General features: G+C 45.3%; 1 protein-coding gene across 2 annotated transcripts in view; it reads right to left on the bottom strand.

The window, feature by feature from the left end:
• MFSD14B (major facilitator superfamily domain containing 14B) overlaps positions 1 to 23,473 on the bottom strand; it is a 101,325-nt gene that overhangs the window by 32,057 nt on the left and 45,795 nt on the right. For both annotated transcript variants that reach the window (XM_059656295.1, XM_059656294.1), the window contains exons 4-5: positions 13,159 to 13,286; positions 9,901 to 10,015 (exon numbers count right to left, since the gene is read on the bottom strand). In XM_059656295.1, the coding sequence (XP_059512278.1) occupies positions 9,901 to 10,015; positions 13,159 to 13,286 (243 nt within the window). The remainder of the gene's footprint in view (positions 1 to 9,900; positions 10,016 to 13,158; positions 13,287 to 23,473) is intronic.

Below are 23,473 nucleotides of genomic sequence, written 5' to 3'. Positions count from 1 at the left end.
ACTGTCTTTCTCTTGCTTCTCTTAAGACGATCTTTGTCTTTAAACTTAGCTATTTAAATTATGATGTGTCTCTGAGTTCATCTTGATTGGGATTCTGTACGTTACCTGAACAGACTAGGCACAAGATTTTAGTGATTTTTCTTCATGTTTTTCAAATCCCTTGCTGTCTCTTCTCCTTTTGGTACCCCTATAATGTGACTGTTGTTAAGCTTGATGTTGTCCAAAACATTTCCTTAGACTTTCCTCATTTAAAAAACTTTTTTTTCCTTTTGTTGTTCTGCTTGGGTGTTTTCTGTTATCTTTTCCTTTAAATTGCTGATTCGATCCTCTGCTTCATCTAATCTGCTATTGATTCCTTCTAGTGTATTCTTCATTTCAAATATTGTATTCTTCTCATTGAGTTCAACCACTGTGCCCCTGAATTCCTTATGTATCCATATAACCATTGTTTTGAATCTGTGGTAGATTGCTTGCCTCCATTTTATTTAGTTCTTTTTTTCTGGGGATTTCTCCTCTTCTTTCATTTGGGGCATGGTTCTTTGTCTCTCTATCTTGTCTGCCTTTTTGTATTTGCTTCTGGGTATGAGGTATATCTGCTATGTCTCCCCAATGTTGGTATGCTGGTCTTATGTAGCTGGTGTCTTGTGGGGCTCAGTAGTGCGATCTTCCTGATCACTTCAGCTAGGTGTTCCAGAAATGTCTCTTGGGTGGGTCATGTGAGCCCTCTTGTTGTAGTGGCGTCATGACTGCTGCCAGCCCATCTGTGAGTGGACTAACGCTCAGGCAAGCTGACTATAAGGATCGACCCTGACCACAGTGTATGAGCCACTGTGTGGGACCTCCCCCTCGAATCAGAGTTGGCCCCAGCAGAAAATGGCGACTGCTGAGATTTCCCTGTGAATGTGCCACTTGTGTGGTTGGTTGGTCGTGCTCTGGTTTGGCCTGAAGCCCACCTCTGGTTGTGCTGGTTCTGGGTCCATTTTGGGAGGACCTCTGGTGCAGGTGAATGTCAGAGGCTGCCTGTAACTGGCTTTGGACTACCCTGTGTGGAGCTACCATGTAATCCACAGTGAGTGACTGCCTCCACTGGGTCTGGGTGTGTGTAGGAACAGACAAGCTGTGTACAAAGGTCGGCTTGAGAAACTCCAAGCCTGGGGCAGATCAATAAAAGGCCCAAGGTACTCAGAGATCAGCCTCCATGCGGCAGCTGCTCCACCACCCTGAGGCTGCCTGGACTTCCTCCAGAGTCGCTTGAATAAAGTCTGTAGTGTGGGCCCAGGCTGGCGGAAGCCTACAAGGTGTGAGCTCAAGAGGGCATGGCAACTGGGGACAGAACAGGGCTAGTGGATCCCCTGTTTGGGGGTGGCATGGGACAGGCACTCAGTGGGGGAAAGTGGTCCCTACTCCAGAAGCACAGCACTCAGTCACTGCATGGGGACCCTTAAATAGAGCTCACTGCAGTCCGGGCCGGGCGTGGGCGACAGACTTTTCTGAAGGACACCAGCTTGGCAGGGCAAGGCCCCGGGGCTGGGAGGCCAGGTCTAGCGGGCCTCCTGGTGACGGACAGCGCCGGCGGGTACAGTGGGGGGAATGCCCCCTGCCCTGGAGCCACACAACCCAGCGCCTGTCTCAGTTGCCAACAAGAGATCCTCAAGAAAAATTAAAAGCACATCACAGGCCCAGGCGATTGCAGCCAGCAGTCTTTTCTGCAGGATGCAAGCTCAGCAGGGTGGGGTCACCGCAAGTCAGAATGAGGAGACTGGTGGGTTTCCTTGAGGGGGGTGGGCACCAGGGGCCACAGGGAGGGAAAATGACCCCTGTTCTGGAGCCACAGAACGCAGTGTCTCTGTCTCCACCAAAATCTCCTCAAGAAATGAAAATCGCACCAAAGGTCCCACTGGGTACAGTCAGCCAACGTGAGGTCAGCACAGTGGGGCCACTGGGAATCGGAGGGATAGGTCTGTGGGTCTCCTACTGGCCAACAGACAGCACCAGTGGTGGGCAGGGTGGAAACATGGCCCACGTTCCAGAGTCACATAATTCACCGACTGCCCTAGGCTCCAACGACGACTGTGTTTGCCTGAATGTCTTTGTTTCACAAGGCAGAACGCACTGTGCCCAAGCTGCAACAGACCTTTCTGCAGGTCATGAGCTCCGCCAGGTGTGGGTACCAAGAGTTGGAGGACTGAGTTAGTACACTCCCCCAGACTGGTGCTATGAGGACAGAAGTGCTTGACCCAGGGGAGATGGCGCCTGTGGGCCTTTAGATGAAGCGGGTGAACAAATAAGCGATTTGAAGACGTGGTGGCAGAAAACACCCGATCATAGCAGTAACAAGAAAAAAAATATTTTTAAGTAAAAATAGTTTAAGGGACCTCTGGGACAACAGGAAGTGTAACAACAACCCTTACAATAGCCAAGATGTGGAAGCAACCCAAATGCCTATCAATTGACGAGTGGATAAAAAAGTTGTGGTTCATATACGCAACGGAACATTATTCAGCCATAAAAAGAAAAAAACCCTGCACAAAATCTTACCATTTGTGATAGCATAGATGGACCTAGAGGGTATTATGCTATGTGAAAAAAGTCAGTCTAAGAAAGACAAATACCGTATGATTTAATATACATGTGGAATCTAAAGAACAATATAAACGAACATACAAAACAGAAACAGACAGATACAAGTAACACCACCTGGAACCAAGATGTTAGTGTAGGTAAAAGCAGGTATTTGCAGCCTCCCACAACCACATCAAAATTGCAACTAAAATCCTGTATAATAAAGAGCTAATATGCCAATTAGACTGGACATTGGAACCACCTTCTGGAATGACCAGTGGGTGGGGGGTGGGGCTGTGGGGCTTTGAGGCAGACGGGGCTGCAAAAGCTGAGCCCCTTGCATAAATTTTGTGCATCGGGCCTCTAGTACAGACTGACCATCATTCAGAACCACCTGAAATCAGACTGAATGGAAGCCCTACGACTAGAGGAGTAAAGAAGAAAGGACACTGAGGCTGGTAGGAGGGGGGGCGGCACGGAATGGGCTGGTCTGATACCCACGTGTGCCACTTTTTTAAGTGGTAGGGAGATCTCTGTGGAGGCCGCCCATGAGGAGAAGGAGTCCCAGCCCCACATCAGACCCCCTGCCCAGAGTTCCAGTGTTAGGAAGAGAAGTCCCCTTAACTTTGGGCTGTAAAAACCAGCAGGGATTGTGGCTAAGTGACAGTAATGCTATTGGAGACCCAGTAGTTCCTCTTAAACAGCTGGTGCATAGACTTACATGGTCCCACTTCCTCTGAGCTCCAGCACTGGGTGGCAGCTTTGAGGGATCCAGGGACATAGGGGGAGAAACTGGATTGTCTGGCAAGAACTTGGGGGCAGCTTTCTCCTAGACAGGACAGGAGTGCTCACAGGGGTCATTGCTCCTGTGCTGAGACCGCCCTGTGTCACAGAGCTGACTGGCAGCCATATCTGAGTCTCCATCAGCCTGGAGCATCTCTTTGCTCTGCCCTGGTGATTTCCTGAGACCCCACCCCATCCAATTTGCAGCCCCACCCAAGCTGTTTGCAGCAGCTTCTCCATATGAATGGCCTGTCCTGGCTCAGGCTTCAGACTTTGTAAAAATCTCTTTAAAAAGCTGCAGCTGGTGTCAGTGTGCCCCAAACCTATCAATAAAGGGACAAAGACCCAGCCTGCCTTGCTGGGCTGCACTTGGGTACCTTCAAGCCCAATACAAATAGCAAATAGCAGCCATCTGTAGATCCCTCTGTACCTCCTGCCAGGTGGCCACAGACAGTGGCTGACTTTGCACCTCCTGGGAGGCCCCAGAGCCAGTGAACTCAGTGGACAGCTTCAGACCATAGCAGATTACAACTCTACACATCCACGAGTGATACACTCAAGGGGCAGACTCAGTGAGCACCAAAGCCCCACTAAAGCAAGTCCTGCTCCACAGGGGTGTCTCCTGCACATATGCCCTTCCACTGTAGTCTCAGCTGGTCCTCACAGTCAATCAGCCTGGAGGTCAATTCCTCCCAATGACGCCAATAGCAATCAAGGCTCAACTACAAGACTGTGCACACAGCCACACAAGGGTGCACCTAGAGTGCCCAGCTCAGGTGAATGGGGAGGCTGAGCCACTGGGTTCTGTAGGACACCTACTACACAGGCCCCTCTACCAATTTCAGGAGACATAGCAGCTCTACCTAATACATAGAAACAAACACAGGGAAGCAGCCAAAATGAAGAGACAAAGAAACATCTCCCAAATGAAAGAACAGAAGAAATCTCCAGAAAAAGATCAAAATGAAATGGAAGCAAGCAAACTATCAGATACAGAGTACAAAACAATCGTTATAAGGATGCTCAAGGATCTTAGTGAGAGCTTCAAGGAACTTGATGAGAACGTCAAGGGATTTAGTGAGACTTTCAAGGATCTTAGTGAGAACGTCAAGGATATGAAAAAGGACTAATCAGAAATTAAGCATACACTAACTGAAGTAAAATATAATATACAGGAACTCAATAATAGAGTAGAGGATTCTGAGAATCAAATCAGCGATTTGGAATATGAGGAAGCAAAGAACACCCCATTAAAAAAGCAAAAAGAAAAAGAATAAAAAAATATGAAGATAGTGTAAGGAGCCTCTGGGACAATCTTAAAAGCAGCAAGAGAAATGCAGCTAGTTACCTACAAGGAAGAGCCCATGTGACTGTCAGCTGATTTCTCAACAGAAACTTTGCAGGCCAGAGGGAGTGGCAAGAAATACTCAAAGTGATGAATAGAGAGAACTTACAACTAAGATTACTCAGCAAAGCTATCATTTAAAACAGAAGGTCAGATAAAGAGCTTTACAGACAGGCAAATGCTAAAGGAGTTCATCACTATGAAACCAGTATTACATGCAATGTTAAACGGTATTCTTTAAAAAGAGAAAGAAAAAGAAAACAAAGATAAAACATGAACAATGAAATGGCAATAAATACATATCTATCAACAATTTAATCTAAAAATCAAAATAAACAAGAAATGAACAAAATAAACTGATGAATAAAATAGAAGAATAAAAGGCATGGTAACATGGAACAGACTGACAAATCTCAGAGAGAAGGGGTGGGGGTGGAGGTGGGAAGAGATTAACCAAGGATCTATATGCATACTAGAGGCCCGATGTACAAAATTCATGCAAGAGTAGGCCTTCCTTCCCCTAGCTGCTGGCACTGGCTTCCCTCTGGCACCTGGGACATGGGCTTCCCTCGAAGCCCCGGCTTCATCCTGAAGGTTGTCTGGTCTAATTAGCATATTATGCTTTTATTATTATAGATATGCATACCTAAGGAACACAGACAATAGGGTGGTCAAGGACCAATGTGAGGCAGGAGCCAGGTGGAGGGGGACAATGTGGGGCAATAGGGTGGATATCTGTAATATTCTCAACAATAAGATTAAATGAATGAATGAATAATAAAAGCACCTCCCCACCCCCTCAATTTGGAGGGGATACAATAGCTACCTCAGGTGTAAAGGGGGAAGAAATATTATGAGATAAATGCTCATTATTAAATAGTGCATTCTGAACCACTCTGAACTGTGAGATTTACCTTTCCCACCCAGGCGGTGCACCCTGCAACAGTGCTCTGAGGAAGTGCTCCGATCATTTTCTGGTATTTTCATAATTTAAATATGTGTAAATTGCCATGGAAAAAACTGGAAATTAGTAAAGGCAGAAATCTTGATAAGACTTTAAGTCTTGCAAATGAGGAAGAAAGGAACATTATTATTTACAAGTCCATACATCTAAAGCAGCGGTTCTAAACCTGTGGGTCGCGAACCCTTTGGGGTCAAAGGACCCTTTCACAGGGGACGCCTAAGACCATCAGAAAACACATATATAATTACATATTGTTTTTGTGATTAATCACGATGCTTTAATTATGTTCAATTTGTAGCAATGAAAATACATCCTGCATATCAGATATTTACATTACGATTCATAAGAGTAGCAACATTACAGTTATGAAGTAGCAACGAAAATAATTTTATGGTTGGGGGTCACCACAACATGAGGAGCTGTATTAACGGGTCGCGGCATTAGGAAGGTTGAGAACCACTGACCTAGAGAGTCAAAAACCTCACACCTGACTGAGAAGGCACAGCAGACAGAGGGTCAGGCCCCACCCTTACCTCTGAGAGCAGTTCAGTTAGGCCATTGTCGGCAAACTGCGGCTCACGAGCCATATGCGGCTCTTTGGCCCCTTGAGTGTGGCTCTTCCTAAGCCTTAGGAGGACCCTAATTAAGTTAATAACAATGTACCAACCTATGTAGTTTAAGTTTAAAAAATTTGGCTCTCAAAAGAAATTTCAATCGTTGTCCTGTTGATATTTGGCTCTGCTGACTGATGAGTTTGCCAACCACTGAGTTAGGGCATCCGGTGCTCAGGACTCCTTCCTATCACCTCTCCCTCCACTACTGCCTACTTGTCCCAACCTTCTCCCTTCCAACATCAGAGAAGCAAATCTTATACTTCTGCTGAGCACTGCTCTCACCGTCTCTCTCAACACCCCTATGAACAGATGAAGAATTGAGCTAGTGAGGGGAGCTAAGTAACTGGTTCCAGAACTTTCTCTGTGAAATCTCCTTAAATCCCTAATGCTCAGCACAACAGCTTTGTGACTGGTTTTTCTGCTGAAAGCAAGGAACAGAAATCTAGTAAATTGGAGGGAAATGAGTCTCTCAACAGGTGCTTCCTACAATGTAGAGAAAATCTGCACAAGTGTGGTAAGAGGCTGTGGCACCTGTACATTTCTCCGTTGACCAACCTCTGAGAGCCACTTTGAACACCCTTCCCATTAGCTTCCTCCGTCCTCCTCTGCAGGACTCTGGAGATGCCCTGGTTTTAGGACATGGCATGGAGAAATTCAGGAGAGGAGGGAAAGGGAAAGGGAGGAGAGAGCAGGGAGTAGCTAGAAGGGAAGTTGGGTTAGAAGGGAAGTTTTTTAAACTACTGAGGTCTAAAGTCAACAAAGTAAAAATTGGTATTGTGTTTAGTGGGACGGCAGTAATTGACCTATGTCCATCACTGACTTCTGCAATTAATCATTTAATGAGTCAACATTGAATGACCCCTTACTTACTATCTCCCAGGAAGTGGGATTTAAAGTAAAAGACTTGGGAAACTAGAGAAGTAACCTGGGTTTCTGGCATTCAGTCCCCCTTCAAATTATTCAACAATCCAGCCAGATAATTCTTCTTCTACCTTCTTACTGTAAACATTTCCAAACACAGGAAAGTAGAGGGAAGTGGAAATAACACCCCAAAATATGGCACTCTGGCATGTGGATTGTTTTGAGCTGAAAGCAATTAACACCCAAAAGACTCAGGAAAAGCTTGATACTCTCCCATAGCAGCCTAAAAAATTTTAGATAGGGAGCCAGTATCTGCATGGCAGGGCAAACATCTGCTCTTCCTATGAATTGTCTTCCTCCCCCTTTGAAGCTCCAGAACCCTACCCCTTTCTCCTTAGCTCAGGATGGCATATAAGCCTCAACTGCCTGACTGCCTTTGAGTCACTCATGTCTTTGTGGAGTTCTTGTACACATAAAATTAAATTTCTTCTCCCCTGTTAATCTGTCTTATGTCAATTTAATTATTAGGTCAAAGAACCTAGAAGGTTTAAGACGGAACAATTTCCCCTCTCCCACAGCAACCACACGTGCCAGGGGGTTCACACACTGAGCACATGCTCACACGCCCTCGTTCCCCTGGAACCAGCTGAGCAGCTCTCAGAGACGGGATGCTCTGGCATCAACAGTTTCAGCCTGTCATCCACAGGTCTTTTCTTCGCCTACACGACCACAATGCCATGATCAGGCCTAGGAAAATTAGAAATGACTGTCTAATATTCAAGTATCCAAAAACAAAAGGTCTCTTACAACTTTTGCAATGCATTCAAAAATTATTTGCTGAATGAATATGTAGTCCTTTCCTGCAATATTAGATTCCAAATAAATGCCTGAGCCACACACCAAATAATATAGTAACAATGTATTAACATGGCTGAGGTTCTAACACCTCTCCAATTCAAAACAGATGCTCAGAGACTTCTAATCTTCCTATTTATGATCTGTCAAGAGATCATCTAACAAGAAACAAATCAAGTCAACTTTTTAAAAATATATATATTTTATTGATTTTTTACAGAGAGGAAGGGAGAGGGATAGAGAGCTAGAAACATGGATTAGAGAGAAACATTGATCAGCCGCCTCCTGCGCACCTCCCACTGAGGATGTGCCCGCAACCAAGGTACATGCCCTTGACCGGAATCGAGCCCAGGACCTTTCAGTCTGCAGGCCGACGCTCTATCCACTGAGCCAAACCAGTTAGGGCTCAAGTCAACTTTTTAATTTTTTTTATTTTATTGATTTTTTACAGAGAGGAAGGGAGAGAGATAGAGAGTCAGAAACATCGATGAGAGAGAAACATCGACCAGCCGCCTCCTGCACATCCCCCACCGGGGATGTGCCCGCAACCAAGACACATGCCCTTGACCGGAATCGAACCTGGGACCCTTCAGTCCGCAGGCCGACGCTCTATCCACTGAGCCAAACCGGTTTCGGCTCAAGTCAACTTTTAAGAAACTTTACATCACTAATCATCTGAGAGATACAAGTCAAAACAACAATGAGGTACCATCTCACACCTGTCAGAATGGCTATCATCAACAAATCAACAAACGACAAGTGCTGAAGAGGATGTGGAGAAAAGGGAACACTCGTGCACTGCTGGTGGGAATGCAGACTGGTGCAGCCACTCTGGAAGACAGTATGGAGTTTCCTCAAAAAGTTAAAAATGGAACTCCCATTTGACCCAGTGATCCCACTTCTAGGAATATATCCCAAGAAACCAGAAACACCAATCAGAAAGGATATATGCACCTCTATGTTCATAGCAGCACCATTTACCATAGCTAAGATCTGGAAACAGCCTAAGTACTCATCAGTAGATGAACGGATTAGAAAACTGTGGTACATCTACACAATGGAATACTATGCTGCTGTAAAAAAGAAGGAACTCTTACCATTTGCAACAGCATGGATGGACCTGGATAGCATTATGCTAAGTGAAATAAGCCAGTCAATGAAGGAAAAATACCACATGATCTCACTCATTTATGGATAATAAAGACCATTATAAACTTATGAACAAAAATAGATACAGAGGCAGAGAGCAGCCTCGAACAGACTGTCAAACTGCAGCGGGAACGCCGGGGAGGGTTGGGGGGCGGGGGGTGGAGGGTAAGAGATCAACCGAAGGACTTGTATGCATACATATAAGCATAACCAATGGACACAAGACACTGGGGGGTAGGTAAGGCCGGGGGAATGTCAAGGGGGAAAAAAAAAAGGCAACATATGCAATACTCTTTGTAATACTTTAAGCAATAAAACAAAATTTAAAAAATAAATAAAAAACTTTACAAATGACAACTTATACATTCCAACCTTAAAATCAGAGGATAAATCAATAGTAATTTCTATCTTGCTATTTTTAACGTTTTTAAAAAATGAAGGGAGATGGAGAGAGAGACAGAAACATCAGTGGCGACAGGAAACATCATTGATCAGCGGCCTCCTGCACACCCCCAAATGGGGATCCAGCCCACAACCCAGGCATGTGCCCTGACTGGGAATTGAACCGTGACCTCCTGGTTCATGGGTCAATGCTCAACCACTGAGCCACACTGGTCAGGCTATTTTTAAGTCTCTTTTTAAATTTCAATTCTTTAAATTTTCTTTTATATGTCAATATTTACTACATATTTTAAATCTTACTCTTCAGTGACCTTTCAATAGAATGTTAATTATGTCTCTGGTTAAAAAAAAATCTATTATCTTACCCATCCATAAGCAGTACTTCGCTCATGCTCCTGAGTGACATCAGCTACATAGGCAAATATCACAGAGAATGTGACTGAGAAGACTCCAGACACAGAAATCATTCCAAAATACCACCTATAAAAAGATTATTTCAGTTACCCAGGAGAGAGGTAGTGTATGTACATTTTTATAACCACAGTCAAAGATATCATGTAGATTATAAACAAAGAAATAAATTTTATTTATATGCATGTATAAGATATAAAGGACAACTAACAAAATTATAGTCACATGGAGAGAAAGAAGTAGAAAGATACTAATTTTATCACTGCTCAAAGGGTGTCAGTACATGCAGTTTAAATAAAGTTAGCCTGGCCGGTGTGGCTAAGTGGTTGAGCATCCACCCATGAACCAAGAAGTCATGGTTTGATTCCCGACAGGACACTTGCCCAGGTTGTGGGCTCCATCCCTAGTGTGGGGCATGCAATAGGCAGCTGATCAATGACTCTCATCATTTATGTTTCTATCGCTTTCTCCCTCTCCCTTCCTCTCTGAAATAAAAAAATATTTTTAAAAAACTAAGTAAAGTTATAGTTTTAAAGGGAGCTAAAATAAGAGAAAAACTTTCTAAATTTCCTAGCTTTAGTTAAGAAAAAGACATATTTAGCAAATGACTTTATGAGAGCTACATAAAAGCAGAAAGGGTAACAAAAATATTAATGTAATTAAGACCAAACATTTTTATCACATGCATAGATGCTTAAAAAAAAACAACTAGTTAAAATACTAGCAAACAGGACAAAACGCAGGGTTTATTCCAGATATAATATTGTTTCAATATTAGAAAATATAGTAATATAATTCATTATGGTAACAGATCCCAGGAGAAAAATGAAATGATCTCCACTGATGCAAAAAAGGCATCTAATAAAATTTGGCATCCAATCTTGATTTAAAAAAAGAAAATCTCTGGATAAAATAGAAATGAGCATTTTTCAATCTAAAAGCTAGCATTACAATGTGTTCTTTATGAGGAAGGTAAGTCTATAATCATCACTTTTATTTATCATTATTCACACAAGTAACAAAAGCAGCAACAAGAAAACTGGAAGAGGTAAAATCATTTAAAGGTCTGTAAAACATTTTTAAAGAATCTCGAGAACATAAAAAAGCTCTAATTCATTGGGAAAAGCAGGACATTCTTGGAAAGAAAGGCTTAATACCAAGTAGTTTTTTTAAAATTCTTCATCTGGTAGGAAATAAAATGCTCCAGTATGGTTACAAATTTAGAACATGATGATAATCTATAATAATAAAAGGGTAATATGCTAATTAGGCCGGATGTCCTTTCTGACGAAGCAGGGTCCGGAGGGAAGCCAGCCCAGTCCCGGGTGCCGGAGGGAAGCTGGTGCCAGCAGCCAGGGAAAGGAAGGCCTACTTTTGCACAAATTTTTGTGTATAGGGCCTCTAGTGTTGACACAAAATCCCTATAAAATAATGAAATGACAATATTTGCACACAAGAAAAAAAAAGAAAAGAAAATCTATTAATTAAAAACAAAAAACAGCCGAAACCAGTTTGGCTCAGTGGATACAGCGTCGGCCTGCGGGCTGAAAGGTCTCGGGTTCGATTCCGGTCAAGGGCATGTACCTGGGTTGCGGGCACATCCCCAGTGGGAGATGTGCAGGAGGCAGCTGATCGATGTTTCTCTCTCATCGATGTTTCTAACTCTCTATCTCTCTCCCTTCCTCTCTGTAAAAAAATCAATAAAATATATATTAAAAAAAACAACAACAACAACAAACGAAAAACAAAAATCTTCCATCATAAGGTATGTCAGGGGTGGGCAAACTTTTTGACTCGAGGGCCACAATGGGTTCTTAAACTGGACCGTAGGGCCGGAACAAAAGCATGGATGGAGTGTTTGTGTGAACTAATATAAATTCAAAGTAAACATCATTACATAAAAGGGTACGGTCTTTTTTTTTTAGTTTTATTCATTTCAAATGGGCCGGTCCGGCCCGCGGGCCGTAGTTTGCCCACGGCTGAGGTATGTCCTTCACATTGCTAAGAATAGCAACAGGAATTCTGGCCAAATTACCATCCTCTGGACTCCAGGAAAACAATAATGTTACAAGCTCAGGTGCAAAGTCCAACCCATCTTTGGTAACTAAATAGACTTGTTTACCCTATTCTCTCCCTATTTATCACGAAAAAATGAGATCTAATTAAAATTCTTATTATGGCCCTAGGGTTGAGCTTCGTCCAGATATGGCAAGGTTGTGGGCTAGATCCCCACTCAGGGCACATACAAGAAATCAACCAAAGAAGGAATGAATAAGTGGAACAACAAATCCATGTTTTCCTTTCTCTCTCCAAATCAATAAATAAAAAATTTTTAAAAATTCATATTATGATTTAGAATAGGCTATTGGTTTGACTGCATTATACACAAAAGTGACCCCTGACTATTGACATAAATTATGTTCAGATCAGTGTCCTAGACCAGTGGTCGCAAACTGCGGCTCTTTGGCCCCTTGAGTGTGGCTCTTCCACAAAATACCATGTGTGGGCACGCATGTACAGTGCGATTGAAACTTCGTGGCCCATGTGCAGAAGTCGGTATTTTGTGGAAGAACCACACTCAAGGGGCCAAAGAGCCACATGTGGCTCATGAGGCATAGTTTGCCGACCACTGCCCTAGACCAGCTGTGGGCAAACTACGGCCTACGGGCCGGATCCGGCCCGTTTGAAATGAATAAAACTAAAAAAAAAAAAAAAAAAAAAAAAGACCGTACCCTTTTATATAATGATGTTTACTTTGAATTTATATTAGTTCACACAAACACTCCATCCATGCTTTTGTTCCGGCCCTCCGGTCCAGTTTAAGAACCCATTGTGGCCCTCGAGTCAAAAAGTTTGCCTATCCCTTCCCCAGACCAATGAGCTGACCAAAACAATTACATTCCCAAAGGAACTTGAGCCACAGGAGCGAGTGGGATCCCCAGGCCCCCTTCCCCACAAGACCCAAATCCTATAACTGACTCATGGCAACTACAGCTTTCACTTCTCTTTACCTTGGACTTAATTATGTAATCTCTTCATTTCCCCATTATAATATGGGCAAGATAGCAACTGCCCAAACTGGCTTTCAGTATTAGCAAAGAGAGCAAATAAAAACACAGATACAACTGCTTGAAATCGTTAAGAAGGGCTCGCAGATGTATTATTCACACGTGACCCAGGACAGTCAGGATGGCGAAAGGCTGAGCACTCACCACGGGCTGAGCACCAGCAGGGGTATTGGGAAACAGGTAAAGAAGACCGTGCCAAGGAGGAAGGGCTTCCTCCCCCACACATCGGACAGGGCACCTAGGAGCGGGGCACTCAGAAAGGAGAGCAGGCCCTGGAGAAGAGAACAGAAGCAAAGTCAGAGTGACGATACAACCCCGTCACAGTACTTGTAATTCTCATTTTCTAAATGCTGCAGTTCAGTTTTTGGTCCCCATACAGAATAACTTAAAACATTGAATATAAAAGATCATTTTTAAAAATTCTAACAAAATTTCTAAATATTGTTAGAAAAGGAAGAGAGGGGTAAGAGCTTGTTTTCTGGGACAAGTTGAAAAGGTGATATGAAATATATTTATAGCCACAGTTGGCCCTTAAGATGAATGTTAATAAATTCATTTCAATAAATATGCACAGCATATTATGTACAAAGCTGTGAATTAACTGGTGCCATAAAGACACCCAAACAAATACACACCTGCTACTCTCAAACCACTTGTAAGCTAACAGGGATAAACAGAACAAGTATGCATACACCAAAGGTCCATAAGAAAAGTTAACCACCTATCTTCCTGTTGAATTTAGGAAGAAGATAATGCAACTTGACAACAGGGATGAGGCTAAAGAGTAGCAAGAAACAAGAACACCACACATTCGCAAAGGAAGTAAAGAAACTCACACTTATTATTTGCCAGTCACTCTGTTAGCTGGCACTTTTATAATCACTTCCTTTTTGACTTCAGGGTCCTCTGAGGTGGCCACAGGCCTGACCCGCAGACCCTGCTGGTGGCACAGTGCTCACTTCACATGTTCTGTCTGCACATTACAAACAGATTTCCAATCTCTCTTGAGCTCCATGCTTACAGCCAAATAGGCTTCCCTATTAGGGCATTTAAGATGCACACTCTCACTTTACAGCAGTCCCCCTTTATCCAAAGGGCATACATTCTAAGCCCGCTAGTGGATAACACCAAATACTGTATATGGTATGTTTTTTCCTATACGCATATATCCATGATAAAGTTTAATTTATAAATGAGACACAGTAAGAGACTGACAACAATAACATATACTATAATAAAACCTACGTGCCTGTGATCTCTTTATCAAAATATTTTATTGCACTGTATGTACTATGTGGATACTCTGGACAAAAGGACGATTCAGATGCCAGGTGGGATTGGGCAGATTTCATCATGGTGTGCAATTTAAAACTTATGAATTGGCATATAAGCATAACCAATGGACACAGATAGTAGAGGGGCAAGGGCATGTGCTGGGTGGTGTGAGTGGCCAGGGAGAGGTCATTGGGGAGCGGAGGGGAGGAGACTTATGTAATACTTTAAAAAATAAAGAATTTCGCCTTAACCGGTTTGGCTCAGTGGATAGAGCATTGGCCTGTGGACTCAACGGTCCCAGGTTCGATTCTGGTGTAGGGCATGTAACTTGGTTGCGGGCACATCCCCAGTAGGGAGTGTGCAGGAAGCAGCTGATCGATGTTTCTAACTCTCTATCCCTCTCCTTTCCTCCCTGTAAAAACTCAATAAAATATATTTGAAAAAATAAAAATAAAAAAATAAAAAATAAAGAATTTAAATTAAAAAAACCGTATGAATTGTTTACTTGTGAAGTTTTTCATCTAATATTTTCAGACTGCAATTGACCATGGGTAACTGAAACTGAGGAAAGAAACCCCAACAGATAAGGCAGGACACACCGTACCTCTTGGCTAAGAAGCCCTCCACAGCTTTTTCCCTCATCCCTCCACTCCCCAAGACCATTGTTTAGACCACTGTCTCTACAGGACCTCTTATAGCCATCCCTGCAGCACTGCTCCCTGAATGAAGATAAAACCATCTTCTAACGGCCCCTGACCCTGTCTCTCTCCCTCCAGTATGTTTTCACATACCCGCAAGAGCAACGATGAGCTGCTTGCTGTCAGAGCCAGCAGGGGCACCGCTCAGCTCTGAGTGGCTCTGAGTCCATGTATTCTCAAGTCTTCCCAACTACGTCAGGGCTGGTCCTTCTCCAACCCTGCCCTCTGTACTAACTGTTGGGAACTTAGTCCAAGTTCCTCCTTTATCTCCTGCTCACAGACACAGGACAATTCTCGGTGGGAGGGCAGAGACAGAAGCCATGAGAGGTTGTGGGTGTATAAGAATGAGTCTTTATTGCAGAAGCCAGTGGCCACACAGCCATCAGACAAGGACAATTCATTACAGCAAAGTCCATACCAGCAGGCAGCCGCACACCGGCTGGTGAATAGACATCCTGACATGGTAGCGTTAATCTCTGTACCCACAGTTAGTATCTGAGCAGCCGCACGCTGCCCACTAGACTCACCGCCTCACATCGTAGCTGGCTCAGCAGCGTCTCCTGTCTCCCGGCCCAGCACACTGGCTGGTTAACACGGCAGCTATAGCTGAGCTCTTGTGAGCTCCTAGCCTCTCCGGCACACAGAGGAGCTACATCCTAGCTCCTAAGCCTCCACTTCTCGGAGCTCTCTAGTCTCTGCTCTGCCCAGCTGCTCTCTCTAACAGACTTCTTCACACACTCCTGGTCAGTAGCCTATTACTCCAGGGACAAAGAAGGCTGGTTGCCAACAGTGACATCAATCATTTGGCTGCAGAAGGAAACAGTATATATACCATGTGTCCTTGCATCCGCTCCTGGTATCTTGGCCTAAGTACAGCCCAGGCTCAGAGTCCTTGGACACCCGGATGAGGCTCATGCTCACAGCAGCCTTGGCCATTCTGGTGCATTGGTAACAAGGCTTCTGTGCTCCCATTGGCTTTGACTATCGGGGAACCTGGCGTGGTTTCCACACTTGCTATAGTCTCCACTGTGCAGAGTTTAACTCTTCAGCATGCATTTATGGTTGAAATAATGTGTCTGAACTCTTGAACTCTGCTTTTAAATACTAAAGATAAAAAAAGTGGTGGTGGTAGGGGGGAACTAGGGTAGATGAGACAAGAGTGGGAAAATGTTGATAAGTAATGAACTGGATGATGAGTACATGGGTTTTCATGATATTATTTTCGATTTCTGTGTATTTGATTTTTTATAGTATGTTTTAAAAATTCCTCAGCATAGCATGTAAATAAAACCATCCAAAAATCTGGCATCTAACACACATCCTGTGCTGTGCTATATGCAGTACCTTTTAGTTTTCAGAATATACTGTGTCCTTTCGTGCCAATGTACCTTTGCACACACTGCCCTGCTGTGCCTGCATGCACTTCCCACATGTGGACCAGGTAAACTAGTCATTCTTCACCTCCTCCTCGATTCTCTGAGCTATTCAAGCAGAATTAACCGGTAATATCTGCTCTATTGTAATCATAATCCTCTATTAAAATTGCTCTTGTCTATCTTCTCTATTGGCTTAGAAATTGAAATTAAGGTCAGAGGAATGGTTTCTTTTCATTTCAACTTTGTACCCTTGGGGGCCTATCACAGGGCCTGGTAAAGAATGGCTTTCAAAGGGGTTTGCTGAAATCAATAGAACTTTTAAGAGAAAATCAATTCACAGTGGTTTCCAAGGTCTCACAGCTGGGAAGAAAAGGAATAGGATTCCAATTCCTAGAAGCCACCAGTAAACCCAGAACCCATGGCCAGGAGACAGGGAAATTGAGGGGAAGTGAGAGAAAGACTCAGTGGAGGGCATGCAAGCTTAAAAGGTTGTTGGTCTCTGAAGTAAAATATTAATCCTTGTAATTTTGAAGACACAGGGCATTTCCAGGGCATTCAGTACGTTCCTGTATCAAGAGAGTAACAGATCGCCCTAACCGGTTTGGCTCAGTGGACAGAGTGTCCGCCTGCGGACTCAAGGGTCCCAGGTTCGATTCCGGCCAAGGGCATGTACCTTGGTTGCGGGCACATACCCAGTAGGGAGTGTGCAGGAGGCAGCTGATTGATGTTTCTGTCTCATCAATGTTTCTAACTCTCTATCCCTCTCCCTTCCTCTCTGTAAAAAATGAATAAAATATATTAAAAAAAAAAAGAGTAACAGATGAAGTATTAAATGATTTTCTTTAAGAGCGAAAGACTACAGAAGCAGGGCTCAATTTCAGGACCCAAGACTAATTTAATGAAATTTACTAGTAGAAAAGAAAACCTTTAAATGTTCTCTAAAAACATCAAATACCTGAGTACCTGGATAGTATGAAACTGGTCAAGAAAAATTTTTAAAAAAATACATTTTATTGGTTTTTTACAGAGAGGAAGGGAGAGGGACAGAGTTAGAAACATCCATGAGAGAGAGACATCAATCAGCTGCCTCCTGCACACTCCCCACTGGGGATGTGCCCGCAACCAAAGTACATGCCCTTGACTGGAATCGAACCTGGGACCCTTCAGTCTGCAGGCCGACGCTCTATGCACTGAGCCAAACTGGCTAGGGTTCAAGAAAAATTTGTAAAGAAATTTAAGAGGACATGGTTGTAGAAATAATCACCACTACAAAAATAGTAACAAAAATTATTTAAACATAAAGAAACCTGGAAAAGTTTCACACAGTTCCAATTTCAGATTTTATACAATGTGTTAAAATATGAACGGTATATCATTTACAAACAAATATGAAAAGGACAAACATTAAGGTTATATTCAAAATAATATACTTTTTACAGAAAAAAAAAGACGGTCTTCTAGATTAGGGATTTAAATGGTAATTTAATTGATTCATAAAGTAACACTACTTAAATCGCATTCTCAGTGACAATTATAGGCACTAAATATATCCTCTGGGAGGAACTACTTTTGAAAAAGGGTTTTTACTGATTTTCAGAAAGAGAGGAAGGGAGACCGGGAGAGGGACAGAAACATCAGTGATGAGAGAGAATCATCGATCGGCTGCCTTCTGCTCACTTTCTACTAGGGATTGAACTCACAACCTGGGCATGTACCCTGATTAAGAATTGAGCCGTGACCTCCTGGTTCATGGGTTGATGCTCAACCACTGAGCCACACCAGTGGGGCTGATAGGACCTACTTTTATAGTAAGATACTAACATACAATCTAATAATATACTTGCCTCTTTGGAAAACTTGTATTTTCTAAAAATCAAAGATTTTCTTCTGTCTCAGTTATTTTTCCACTGCCCGCTCTGGCCCTAGATCCTATCCACACACATTATTAAAGCAGTAGACTGAGAAGGGCATTTGTCCTCGGATTGACTGGGCATCCAATCAGTCCTAAGGATGCTAAGCACATTCTGCAAATGAGAACAAAATTAAAACTTATGAAGTGATCAAAATTAAAACTTATGAGGTAGGCTGTTTTAGCAATTTTATTCACAGATAATAAAAAGAATAGTCTTTATTCAAGTTACTGTCCAAATTAAGAGAGCAATTTATTATGTGTGTGCGTGTTTATATGAAAAGCATTTTTGTACTTACTCATCCCAAAGAGCAGCTATGAGGGTGCTTTAAAGGCATCTTTAAACATCAACCAACAATTTCTGTGTGTGCTTATGCTACGCTGCTTAATTTAATTCACGTCAAAAGCAGCTGCTAGGACTACAGAAACGCTTGCCTGTTAGATGCCCCTGGAAGGGCATCATGGCAGAGCGAGGTGGCCATCTTCTTGATCAGACTTGATGGTCCGACCTGGATCAGAAGAAGCACATGTGCATGGGAAACCCTGTGGCCAAGAGCTGAGCGGGCTCACTGGGTCTTGGAACCCCCTCCCCAAGCCCCTGCTGTGGTCCACAGCGAGATGTGATGAAGACTGCCTATTCTGGTGCCCCTCTTTACATTGGTCACTCCAGGCATAAATCAGCCCTGGGCATCTAGCCACAGTTTTAGTGAGTTTGGGACACCAACGAAGATCTCTAATTTTAGGATAAATATAAAACATCCCTTAGAAAGAAGCTTCCAGAAGTTTCAATGGAGACATTGGGCAATCAGACCAGCTGGTCTTAATGAAGAAAATGATTACAACCACTCCACCTGCTGCTGTTAACCAGTGGTCAAAACCACAGCATCTCAATTTGATGTCCTAGTTCTCAAAAAGTACAGCCAGAACTACTGTGATGGCTAGTTTATGTGTTAGCTTGACTAGGCTCCACTACCCCGTTATTTAATCAAACACAAGTGTGGGTGTTGCTGTGAAGGTTTTTTCTTCTTTTAAACAATCATGAATTTACTAGAGGCCTGGTGCACAAAAATTTGTGCACCCGGGGGGCGTTGGGGAGGAGCTCAGCCCGGCCTGTGCCCTCTTGCAGTCTGGGACCCCTAGAGGGATGTCCACCTGCTGGCTTAGGCCCACTCTCCAGGGGAACGGGCCTAAGCTAGCAGTCAGACATCCCTCTGGCAGCCTGGGAGCCCTCGGGGGATGTACACTTGCCAGTGGGGACCAGGCCTAAGCTGCAGTCGGACATCCTTAGCGCTGCTGAGGAGGCAGGAGAGGCTCCCCCCACCACCGCTGTATGGCAGCCATCAGCCTGGCTTGTGGCTGAGCAGAGCACTCCCTGTGGGAGCTCACTGACCACCAGGGGGCAGCTCCTGCATTGAGCGTCTACCCCTGGTGGTCAATGTGTGTCATAGTGACCAGTCATTCGCAGTCGTTCTGCTGTTAGGGTCAACTTGCATATAACCCTTTTATTATATAGGACTAGAGGCCCGGTGCACAAAAATTTGTGCACTAGTGGGGGGAGAGGGGGGTCCCTCAGCCCGGCCTGTGCCCTCTCGCAGTCTGGGACCCCTCCGGAGATAACGACCTGCTGGCTTTGGCCTGCTCCCGGGTGGCAGAGGGCAGGCCCAATCCCTAGGTGCAGCCCTTGGTCGGGCTGAGAGCAGGGCCAACTGGAGAGTCAGGGCGCCGCCCCCTGTCATGCACAGAGCAGGGCGGATCGGGAGGTTGTGATGCCACCCTCAGTCACGCTCAGGGTAGGGCCGATTGGGGGGTTGGGGCACCGCGCCCTGTCACACTCAAGGCAGGGTTGATAGGGAGATTGCGGCACCATCCCGTCACGCATAGAGCAGGGCTGATCAGGGGGTTGCGGCGCTGCCCCCTGTCACTCAGAGTAGGGCCGATAGGGGAGTTGGGGCACTGTCCCCTGTCACACACAGAGCGGGATCAATCAGGGGTTGGGGAGTTCCCCCCTGTCATGCATAGAGCAGGGCCCATCAGGGGGTTGGGGAGCTCCCCCCTGTCACGCACAGAGCAGGGCCGATCAGGTGGTTGAGGAGCTCCCCCCTGTCATGCACAGAGTAGGGCCGATAGGGGAGTTGGGGCACCGCCCCGTCACACACAGAGCAGGGCGAATCAGGGGGTTGGGGCGCCGCACCCTGTCATACTCAGGGCAGGGCCGATGGGGAGGTTATGGCTCTACCCCATCACACACAGAGCAGGGCCTGTAGGGGCGGTTGGGGCGCCGCCACTGTCACACTCAGGGCAGGGCCGATGGGGAGGTTATGGCTCTACCCCATCACACACAGAGCAGGGCCCGTGGGGGGGGGGGAGGGTTGGGGCGCCACACCCCATCACACACAGAGCTGCAGGGTGATCAGGGGGTTGGGGTGCCTTCCCCTGTCATGAACAGAGCAGGGTGGATAGGGAGGTTGTGGCCCCGCCCGTCACACACAGAGCCGCAAGGCAATCAAGGGGTTTGGGTGCTGCCCTGTCACGCTGATTCTGGTGCTGGGAGGCATCCCGGCTCTGCTGATCCCGGTGCTGGGAGGCATATTACCCTTTTACTATATAGGATAGAGGCCTGGTGCACGGGTGGGGGCTGGCTGGTTTGCCCTGAAGGGTGTCCTGGATCAGGGTGGGGTCCCCACTGGGGTGCCTGGCTAGCCTGGATGAGGGGATGATGGCTGTTTGCAGCTGGTCACACACCCTTCAGGGTGGGGGTCCCCACTGGGGTGCCTGGCCAGTCTGGGTGAGGGGCTGAGGGCTGTTTTCAGGCTGGGACTGAAGCTCCCAACTGCTCCTTTTTTTCTTTTTTCTTTTTTAATTCTGGGCCAACTTTAGCTCTGAGGCTTGGCTCCAGCTCTTAGGCCTGGGCTGCTGAAAGCAGGTATCTGGTTTGTTTGGGTTCTATAATCAAAACACTGTTTCAACTCCAGCTCTGAGATCCCGGGTGGCTGTAAGCAGGTATCTGCGTTTGTTCTATAATTGAAACAATGTTGCGGTCTTGCTGGCTGAAGCCAAGCTGGCTGAAAGCAGGTTTCTGGGGTTTTGTTTAGCTTCTATATTTGTAACAATGTTTCAAACTGCAAGCTCAGAGGCTGGCAGCGGCAGGCGGGGAACGTTGGAGTCCTCCGTCACTGAAGCAAGCAAGCCTCATGTTCGCTTCAAGCTGCCTGGCTGCTGGCCGCCATCTTGCTGGCAGTTAATTTGCATATCGCCCTGATTAGCCAATGGGGAGGGTAGCAGAGGTATGGCTAATTACCATGTTTCTCTTTTATTAGATAGGGTTAGGCCATCTGGAAAACCAGATTGGCTTAGCCCCAAAATGGCACCAATCCTGGGAAGGTTTATTTGTGGATGTGGTTAACATCTGCAACAGCTGGCTTTAAGGCGCATCACCCTCAATAATATGGGCGCCTCATCCAATCAGCTGATGAAGGCCTCACCGGAGAAACCTGAGGCTCCCAGGAGAGGAGAGAGTCAGCTTCAGGGCTGAGCATAGTCCAGCTGCTGACAGGCCTCTCTTCGCGTTTCACACTCACCAGCCCCACACCGTGTGAGCCAGTTCCTTAAAACAAGTCCACACACACACACCCACATAGACACACACACCCCACACCACAAACAGACATATCACACCACACACACAGACACACACATACCACACACACCCAGAAATCACACCACACACACACCACAGACACACACTCAACCCTACACACACTACACACACCCACACATACACATCACACCACACACACCCAGCACACCACACACACAGCCACACACACCCACCCACACATACACATCACACCACACACACACACCACACACACCCCCACACACCGCACCACACACACACACCACCCACACCACACCCCCACACCCACACCACACACATCACACCACACCCACCGCACACACCCACACACACATCACACACCACACATACCACACACATATCACACCCACACCACACACACACCCAGACACACATACACATCACGCCACACACACACACCTACCACACCACACACATACACACCACACACACACAAGACACACACACCACACCACACACCACACACACATCACACCACACACAAACACACACACCACAGACACCCACATATCAGACCACACACACAAACCACACCCACCCACACACACACCACACACACACACCCACACACACACATCACACACACCCACATCACACACCCACATCACACACACACACCACACACACATCACACCACAACCACACACACAACCACACACACCCAGAAATCACACCGCACACACACCACACACCCCCCCACTCACCACACACCCACACAGACACACACACACACATCCACCACACCACACACACACCACACATACATATCACACACCACACACACACCACACCACACACATCACACCCCCACACACACACCCACACCCACACCACACCACACACACACCACACCCACACACCCACACACATACACCCCCTACTGGGGATTGAATCGGCAACCCAGGCACGTGCCCTTGACTGGGATCGAACCTGGGACCCTTCAGTCTGCAGGCCGGCGCTCTATCCACTGAGCCAAACCAGCCAGGGTCAGAGCAGAGATTTAAAGCTAAAGTAATGTCAACATAAGAAACATTTAAACCTTTGAAGAATTTTTGTGAATTTATTTTAGCCAAACTGTCAACAGCTGTCAGGAAGCAAAATTTCAACAGACTGAGAAAATGCTCCAGAGAATGGTAGTTTTGCAACTTATTTTATGCATTACAATCAAGAGAGAAGAAGTGGGCTACATGAAATCCATTAATGACAAATTGGGAGATGGGGGAAAATATAGTGGGAAAACTTGTGGGATTGGATAAAAAGTAAAATGGTAGACACATAGCTCTTTTATATAGGACAGCTAACAGTCAACAATTATTAAATAACACTGAGGGCATTTGTGGTCTCTGTTCTAGTGTGGTATCTGTGTTTTGATGGGTTTGGAAAAAGGGAATTTCTTGGACATTCCAAAGTATGTTATCCTATATAATAATCCTATATAATAAACAGGTAATATGCAAATTGACCCTCGCACCACAAGATGACCGCCCCACGTCGTCACAAGATGGCCAGCAGGGGAGGGCAGTTAGGGGGGGACCAGGCCGGC

Source organism: Myotis daubentonii, chromosome 11 (genome assembly GCF_963259705.1).
Source record: "Myotis daubentonii chromosome 11, mMyoDau2.1, whole genome shotgun sequence".
Taxonomy (NCBI): Eukaryota; Metazoa; Chordata; class Mammalia; order Chiroptera; family Vespertilionidae; genus Myotis; species Myotis daubentonii.
Note: the sequence above shows the minus strand (reverse complement) of the source record. Positions and strands in the feature narration are given on the sequence as shown.